The 9,371-nt window shown below is 40.8% G+C and overlaps 1 protein-coding gene across 2 annotated transcripts; it reads right to left on the reverse strand.

Moving 5' to 3' along the window:
- Positions 1-981: 981 nt before the first annotated feature.
- Positions 982-5,988, reverse strand: irx2 (iroquois homeobox 2). Of its 2 annotated transcripts, none has more exons than XM_011485025.3 (3): positions 5,430-5,988; positions 4,009-4,414; positions 982-3,437 (listed from the first exon to the last, which is right to left on the reverse strand). In XM_011485025.3, exons 1-3 carry the CDS (start codon positions 5,667-5,669, stop codon positions 2,575-2,577), a joined length of 1,509 nt encoding a protein of 502 aa, XP_011483327.2. In that variant the 5' UTR covers positions 5,670-5,988; the 3' UTR covers positions 982-2,574. The 2 variants fall into 2 exon arrangements, with proteins under 2 accessions (XP_011483327.2, XP_020565686.1); XM_020710027.2 differs by having other exon boundaries at positions 5,349-5,454.
- Positions 5,989-9,371: the final 3,383 nt, after the last annotated feature.

Here is a 9,371-nt window from a genome sequence, read left to right on the forward strand (position 1 = left end):
CTGCGTTTATTCCAGTTAAACTAAGTGCAGCTCTTTGGGATATAAAAGTGGGGTTTTCTGCCACAGAGTCTTATGACAGCCTAAGAGAGGGGTGAGCTGAGTTTACTCCTCTGTGTTTCCCTGGTGGAGGCTAAATATTGCGTCCTTGAAGTGGGTGGAGGTCCCATGACATTTGGACAACACTCAAGCTCAAATTCAACTGGAAAATGAAGGATTTAGCTTTTAGTCTGGCTGCAAGCTACAGCAGTAGTAGGGGGAGAAGGTGTGTGAGGGGAATCTCTGAATAATATGTATTTCATCACAACAATAATGAAAACAATAATACTAATAAAGCTGTGTGTAAATGTGCCTGATTGGCGCTGTTGCGCAGTACCTGCATGCACCACCACGAGAATCATGGGGAAGTCTGTCCAGTTAGGGCCCATCACACAGGCCATTGGAGCTGGCAGATGCTTAGATAGACTTTTATGGATCGCTCGATGCCGCGCCGTAATGAAGCAGGCAGGGCTGACCCATCTTGAACCAGGCTAAAAAAGCTCCAGGGACGGCCCCGCTGGGAGCCCATAATGCCCCGTGCGTCTCCCGGTTGGATTAATCACACTGAAGAAATAAATAAATAAATAAATAAATAAATGTGCGGCAGGGAGAGAGGAGAGAAGAGAAGGGGGGGGGGAAGGGGAGGGGGGGGGGTGCAATAAGTGTGTCGTTTATCCCCATCAAGGTCGTGAATGTGCGACCGAGGGAGATTCCCCTAACCAGAATGAGGCTCTAAAGGAAAATGATTGTCCATTTAGAAAGAATGGATCGTGCAATCTGTGAAAACTCATAATGGTTATGAATAGTGAGATTCATAAAGCATTCCCCATCTGCGCTTTGTAGGCAAAATAAAAGAACAATGAACTGAGAGTGTCAAAAAAAGAAAGAAATCTCCCATGTTAACTACAAATCTGTTCTGAATGAAATAAGGAGGATCCAAGATTTATGTCATAGTAGGTAAAACAGTTTAATATTTTCTCATTTGAATAATGGATATAATACTCCACCAGTATATCAATACCAGTGTGTTTCCTTTTATGTACATTCAAAGATATAAATTACTAAAAGTACTCCTGATAACAAGATTGTGTAACTTTTTTTTCAAATGCAAATAAAAACTGTCTGTAATATATATGTCAGATATTTACAAAACAAACAGAAAATGTCAGTTTTACTTTTTTTCTTCCTTTTTTTGCAATACAACTTGCATAAATCATAGGCATCCTTCAGCCGTCGTTTAAAAAAATAAATATCAAATGTAGGCTATTCCACTTCGAAGTCCTCAAGTTCACTCCACTTCAGCTTGCTCCATGCGCGTCCCAGAAAAAAAGTCTTTTTTTTTTTTTTTAAAGAGGCCAGATGTTTTCCACACCAAGATGTTTTGCAAAAGATTACACCGTGGCAAATAAGCAAACAACCTGAGAAATAACATGTACATCACATATCATGGGAGTCCTAAAAATCAGCTCATAAAATCATCATAAATTAGGGGAAACAGCGGAGAGAAGACACACAAGTTAGACTAACTCGGTGTGTTGAGGAGGTGGTGTAGCAGCTTTATTCCCGGCAATATGGTGGCACTGGATGCGGTTTGGAGTAAAGGTTATAAGGGTTAAAACGTGAGGCTAAAAGGTTGAGTCCTTCCTCGTTTTGTAGTCAAAGCAATTGTGACACCTACCTGCAGAGCGGGGGAAAAAAATCCATACGCACCATGATGAATTCCATCCCCAACCCCGCAAACCACAGAAGGTTGTCAGACCGGCTCCAACTAACTAAACTGCAAGTGCTCATTAAAATCCCTGCTGCTTAACTGCAGCTGAAAACGTCTCCAGGCCATCTAGCGCGCAGGGAAAGATTTTAATGCGCCACCTAGAAGTGACATTTCAAGATGTGGAGTTGCAAGATTGCGCACAGCAAACTAATTTGTTTGCTTTTGGCTGACCCCGTGTAATTATAATTATCCTAAGCTGGAAGATAAGGTCTGGTGCCCACTGTGCGCGCTCGCTTACGCACGCACTTAACACAAAAGGGGGACATGAAAGACCGGAATCCTGCTCAAAGCTATGGCAACATTTCTCTGGATTCTCAAGCTGTCACCTTGCGCGTGCGTTAGTAAGCTCCAGTTCTTGCCTTCATAGTTTTCTATACATGAAATGTACGTGCAACCTTTTTTTTTCTTATATATCCCGCAACTCCACAGACATATTTCTTATGAAAGAATACATTACTGCACTTGAAAATTTGTGTTTGCATTTGTCAGGAAGAGGCTGAGAGTTGTAATTCTTTCGAAAGAAAAAAAAGAAAAAAAAAACATCATTCACTTAAGAAAAAGTATGTCTTTTAAATGAAGATTGCTAGGGGGAAAAAACCAGAGATCCAAACGAAACCAGTGGATTTGCATTAAAGTAACGTAATTTCCCCCCCTCGCCACTTAAGTAAAGACGCAGCAAGAATAAACACTATTAAATAACATGTTTTATAACTTATACTTTTGGTTTCAGGTGTATTTGTCCTTTTTTTCTTACGTGCGTTGCGTAATTACGTACCTTTCTTAGCTTCTAAATTAGTGGGTCTAAAATGCTGCTGCTCGACAACACCAATCTGGTTTGAGTTATTTTTGACAAGGGGGGAGTCTGGCCTGTGCTTTGGGTTTGTGCTGGCCTCTGCAGCCTGCTGCGAGGAGCTCAGACTCTCGTTTGCGGCGGCAGCAGCGGCGGCTGCGGCGGCGGCAGCGAGGCTCACTCCGGATGAATTTGTGTAGCGCAGGATGCCTTGACCCTGCAGGGGGCTGAAGTTGCCATAGTTTGTGTAATTGCTATAAAAGGGAGACGTGTAATAAATAGGTCTTCCAAGGATGGAGGGGGCAGAGTAAAGGGAGGGGGAGGTGGCAGCAGGGGAGGTGGTGGAAGGCGTTGGGGGACTCAGTCCTCCGCTGGAGGAGGGGCAATTTGGTTGCCCAGACTGCCCCGGTTGCTGATGTTGCTCCTTTTGGTCCGACGTAGCAATTTCCACCAAAGACCACAATTTGGGTTTGGTTGCAGCGTTCTGAGGCGCCCCGGAAGAGGGCCTGCTGTCAAGACACGGAGCCAGTTTGTTGCTGCTGCCACTGACGAGGCTCCGGGCCAAATCCTCGCGCTGGCTGTGGAGGTGCTGGAGATGCCGGAGGTGGTGGTGGTGGTGATAGTGGAGATGGCTGAGAACGGGGGCTTCCACGCCCGTCAGAGGCGACGACGTGACGGGCTTGGGGGAAAGCGGAGGCCGGTGGCTCTGCTCCTCGCCGTCATCGTCGCATTTGTCGGCCACCTGGTCTGAGCTGAGTTTACGCACGCAGCTGACCTTCTCCCCGTCGGACTCAGCCGAGCACGAGTGGTCCGTGAGCGTGTCCACGTGCAAACTGATGCCTGAAAAAAATAATAAAAAAACGCTATAAATACATAAATAAACAAGAAGAAGAAATTTGGCACAAAAGAGCTCACAAACTTCTAAAATGGATTGTGAATTTATGGCACAACTTACAAAACTTTTATCCATTTTGACATCAATTCCTAGAACATCTCTTTTTTATTACTCAAATTAACTCATGCTTCCCTTTTTTCACAATCATAGACAGTTATCATCATGGGAATGCCATTAACAGGCTCCTTTTATTGAGGCCACTCGTGCTGAGAGCTGCTCGCGTGTCTGCTTTGCCTCTGACCTGTCATCAATCACGCTAAAGATAATAAAATGTTCCTCTAACAGGTCATTTATTGTAGCATTGCTGAGGACTGAAGCCTCACCTTCATTAAAAATTCATACAAATCAGCGTGGTTACACGGAGCCAGCTTTCTTGCGTAAAGACGATTAATTATTCAAAGGGGGTTATTTGTTTTTAATGTTTAAACTTTAAAGTTTGATCTCTCTTTTTCTTTTAGTTAAAATTGTGTTAAATGTTAGGAACTTCAGCTGTTCAAGCCTGATCACGACCCCCACCTTCGTCCTCCGCCGACGCCTCGCTGTTATCCAGGGTCTTGTCAGAGCGCTCCGCGTCCTTCCTCTCTCCGTCCCCGTCCTCCTCGTCCTCATCCTCGCTCTTATTCCGGGGCGCCCACGTCATCTTGTTCTCCTTCTTGAGTCTCCTCCTGGCGTTGGCGAACCAGGTGGAGACCTGCGTCAAGGTCATCTTCGTGATAATGGCCAGCATGATCTTCTCCCCCTTCGTGGGGTAGGGGTTCTTCCTGTGCTCCTGCAGCCAGGCCTTCAAAGTGGCCGTGGCGTCCCTTGTGGCGTTTTTGCGGTAAGCAGGGTCGTTGAGCTGATAGGGGTACCCCGGACTCCCATATGGATGATAACTTAAAGCCCCGGCCATCCCAGCAGTGTGCGCGTCATATGGAGAAGACTAAAAAAAAGATTAAAGAAAAGTCAAGATGGATAAAAGTGACTTATTAATTTAAAAAAAAATATATATATAAATATAATATTTTTGTGGTAAAAATGTTTCAAATTAAGTTCTTGTGAATTTTAGTTGAGGTGGGTCAGAAGAGTTAAAGTCGGTTGTCACTTTGAAAACCAGTCGGATAAGTGAAAGAATTGCGCAGCCAAATTTCATCTGCGTGCTCTGTAAATCATTTAACACCTACTTTAAATGCAAGGGCGCATGCTCCAGAGCTCACAATGTTTTGTTAAAAATAACAAAAGTTTCTTTCTTGAACATATTTGCAGGTCAATCTCTGATTAAGGAAAAAATGTGGAATGTAAACACACTTTGGAATAAACAAAAGGCCGCAAAACAAACTCAATGTAGTTATGGTTTATAATAACTCTTGGTGTGATTATAAATGCAGCAACTTTATTTTATGTATTTTTTATTTCATTTTATTTTAACCTAGTTTTTTTGCCCTGCCTGTATAAGGTTTACACTTTCTTTCTTTCTTCTTCTTAATTTTGCAGCTTTACAACTCCAATTATTGATGTGCTCCTTTTCAATGACATGTAGTATTCAGGGTCAAGCGGTTTATTATACAATAAATATTTATTTTATGCCTCTGATTTTTGATCCTGTGGCGGTTTTAATGACGACCTTGTGTGTTTTTAGTTCTCATGTGGGTCTAAGTGCGCGCTGATAGAAATCTTAAGTATCTGGTTTTGCGCAATTAGCTGCGCATTGAGTGTTAAGCGGCGGTCAAGCCTTTTGCAATTTGCAGCTCATTCAAAAAAATAAATAAATAAATAAAACTCATTTAAGCCAAACAAGACATGGATAACTCTGAATAGCATTTGAAGTTAAACATCTAAAATAAAATAAAATTTTAAAAAAAAAGTTTCGCACTCACTCATTAGAGAACCAGATCAGTGTAGACGCCCTTGAGGATTTTACAAAAACGCCTGCTTTGAATCAATAGTATTTATTTTACCATGTATGATGGGAATCCCGTCGTTGGATCGGTGGAGTACGACAGCGGACTCGAAAAGCCTGCGCCAGCCGAGGCGGAGAAAGCAGCCGATCCAGGGTAAGGACTGAAGGCTGAGCCAGAGGAAGACCGCGCCAAGTCCTCATTGCGCGGAGCAGCCAGAGCAGAGGCCCCATAAGCTGGACACGAATAAAGAGCCAGTGAGCCCGGGGGCTGGTAGAGGTAACCCTGAGGATAGGACATTGGTGAGCGAGCGACAGGTCGCTGATCCAAAAAAAAAAAGGGTGGTGGAAAAAGCGCACGAGGCAGCGGACAACAACGACCGAAATAATAAACAATCGGTTCAATAATCAGCCGTGCAAACAGTCATCAAACAGAGAAATTAAAAAAAAAATCCTCCCTCCACAGCCCCCTTACTGGGAAAACACCCCAAAAGATCTGTTAAAGTGCCCACATAGAGGTAATGTGGCATGCGTCTTGATCCCCTAGCGTCCGATGTTTTTAATGCGCGGCACTATGAAGTGAGGAGTTTGCAGAGAAGGAGCCAGTGGAGTTTCAGACGCACAGAGCATTGGGGGAAACTGGAGCTGTCACTCTGACTCATCTGAATATCCCATCCCCGCCCCCTTTCTGCTTGATAGAAATGGAGACTCGGAACAAACCAACACTTCACACCGCGCAAAAGAACCTTCTATCCATGTCGGGAGGACGTGTTTTATTTTGAGTTTATATGTGGGAAATGTATACTTAAAATCCCATTTAATCAATTGGCGGCGCATGCCAATAACTTGGTTTATCAAGTGTTATTTATTTTATGGATTCACCTTAAAAAATTGTTTTATCTCTCTGCGTAAATATGATCTAAATTGTCTGGAGCGTTTTACCAGTCGAGCTTTCGTTCTTTCTTTTTTTTTTCCTATTCAGACTCATGGCTCTCAGTTTTTAACTTCCTTCTAAATTCCCAAATCAGAGGGGCACTGGAGACGGCAAAAAAAAAGGAAATATCCTGCTTCCAACTTTATTTCGTCAGTCCGTTACGCGCAGACACACACGCAGAACGTCTGTGGTCGAGCGATCATTGCGCGCGCTTTTGGCAGTGCCTAGTCCAGCCTGTGGGCGGCGTACGTTGCTCCTCAAGAATAAACAATTAGAGGAACCCTTTATTATCACAATCCAATTCATCACCCGTAATAAAGCTGTTGGTGGTGGGTAATTATCTCCTTAAGTGAAGCTGTTCTTCCCCTATAGACCCGAGTTAACCAAAAACACTGAGCGTGTGCTCATGGGAGCGCGTGCGCGCTCCCGAGGTCCAGTTAACATCTTACATTTTCACCCCAGTGTTTGAGCATACTTGTTGGTAGTCAATTTTCCAAACTATTTTTTACCGTACAACAATTGCAATAAAGGGTATTTATAATAAGCTGTTGCTGCACTGCTATCCAGTATAGCTAAATAAACACTTACAATTTAAATTATTTCAGCAATTAAATAAGTAACTTATTTTCATGTGTATATAATTTAAGAAATGCATACAATAATCCATGTATCATATCACAGGTATTAGAGCAAATATATTTGCTAAAATGCAGAAAACTGTGACATGAAAAAAATAAAGAGTTTACATACTACTTAACATGTGATTCCTCCATTTGTCACAACGTGGATTATTAAGATGCTTACTTAAAAATACATTTATTTGCTAAAAGCATTACAAGTTCTATTTTAAATAGATTTAACACAATAAAATATAACTCAATTGATCCACATGTGCTTGCTCGTTTGCTCTAGTACTTTTTTTTTCTTTTCTGCACAATCATTTATGGTTTTCAGCTACATAAGTGCTGTCTTTGTTAACAAAGATCTATAATTAGACCCAGAAGAGTAAACGAGCAGTAGATAGGGTCAAGATGTGGCTGAGTGGGAGTACTATTTGGTCCACACCAGGGGGCACTGTCTCCTCTAGCCAAGGCCATCAGTTAATACTGTGCTGTAACAGTAAGTGAGTCAAAGTCCTTCTGCATGGCCTGCAATCGTATACATAATATTGCCATTGTAACAGTGCAACCATTGCTTGTTAGAGGCTATAACTTTGAGAGCATGGAAGTGTCGGTTTTTACTCCCCACAGTTGCGTTCCAGTTTCTCGGTTTCAGACAGACTGCTCCTCCAGAAACATTTTATCCCGTTGGAGATACAGGAGATGGAGAAAGAGACTGACAGAGAGACAGACAGAGGGAGCTGACAGAGGGAGTGACACCAAAACACAGTGTAGATAGCACAGACAGTAATGTAGGCAGATGCACATGCAGAAAAATATCAGGTCAGACAGCCACACAGGAAAAACATCAACCTTTCAGGAAGAAGTTATCACCAGTTGAGATTACTCCAAATTAGCAACAAGAAGTAACTATAGATAGATTTAAGTTTATAAGTAGCCTTTAATAAATTAAAAAGACCACACCAAACCTTATTAACATTATTTATTTTTTATGATTTTCACAGTTTATGGTGAAAACCGTTTACAATTATTAGATTTCTGGGCATTGAAGCTACTAAAATGCTTTGAGTTATATATATATATATATATATATATATATATATATATATATATATATATATATATATATATATATATATATATATATATATATATATATATTCTTTTTTCATATATATTTTTATTTTATTTTAAAGTTAATAAAAAAATGAAAAGCAGCAGAAAAAATAAAAATACTCCTGTTTACTTTGAAAAGCAAAAGTTTTTCATATTTCTCAGCTCACTTACTTCATACATGATAGAGTTGCATATAGAAAAGGGAGGAAAAAAAATCATCTTTCATGAATGACTGCACTTTGTGCTGATTTCCCCTTTCCCCAGCAAATGACACATATAGGGGCTGACAGTCACAGTTTAGGGAACTGTGGATCAACTAGAACTCAGAGTAAACAAAACATGATTAATTTTTGGTTTATTTGTGTGTAGATGTGTGTGTATATATATATATATATATATATATATATATATATATATATATATATATATATATATATATACACACACATCTACACACAAATAAATATATATATATATATATATACATATACATATACATATATATATATATATATATATATATATATATATATATATATATATATATATATATATAAGATTTAGATTTAACTTGGCTATTTGTTCCTTTTAAGTCAATAAATCAATGCATGCAATAGTTGAAGTTACAACTTTATCTAGTTTAGCTGTAAAATATAATGCATTAAGATCATATTTTTAAAGTTGGAAAAAAAACTACTAAAGCCTTTTCACTTATCCAAAGGTTTTATACGTGAAAAAAGTCTTTTGCTTTACTCCACACCTAAAAGTTGCATCATTTGCGAGTGTGTAACGCACTCCAACCGCATTGACTCTCATAAATTATGAAACTCCCAAAGGGTTCGAAATGTTCTATTCCCTGCGGGCTGGAGAAAGAATGTTCAGTATCTCAAACTTGCACAAAGTACTGCACACGTGTGTTTGCGTGTGAGTGTGAATAAAAAAGTAAGAATATGTGAAGATTTTTGGTTGTGCAGTAAAATGATATGTTTCTGAGCATGAAGTCGTTTATGTTGAAGGACTTCCCACATGCTGCATTTTGATACTGCAGCTCATCTACATCCCCTCTTTGGGCTACAGAAATGTCTTTGGTCTTATTTCTTTGTATGTTGGAGCATCAGGGGAGGGGGTGAGGGGTGGGGGGTAAAGGGTTAGGTGGCAGACTGGTGACAGGCCGTCATCTCTCTCCTCGCTTGGCATCTGCCCACTGCTGCCAACTCTCCTCTAATCAGCAGCCGTCCATGTGCTTGGCAGTGAAAGGGTTTGAAATCAGCCCCTCGCCCCGAGTTAAAAACCCTAAGCCCTATCACTTTGTAACCGGTACCTTTAGGGCGAC

Source organism: Oryzias latipes, chromosome 16 (genome assembly GCF_002234675.1).
Source record: "Oryzias latipes chromosome 16, ASM223467v1".
Classification (NCBI taxonomy): Eukaryota; Metazoa; Chordata; class Actinopteri; order Beloniformes; family Adrianichthyidae; genus Oryzias; species Oryzias latipes.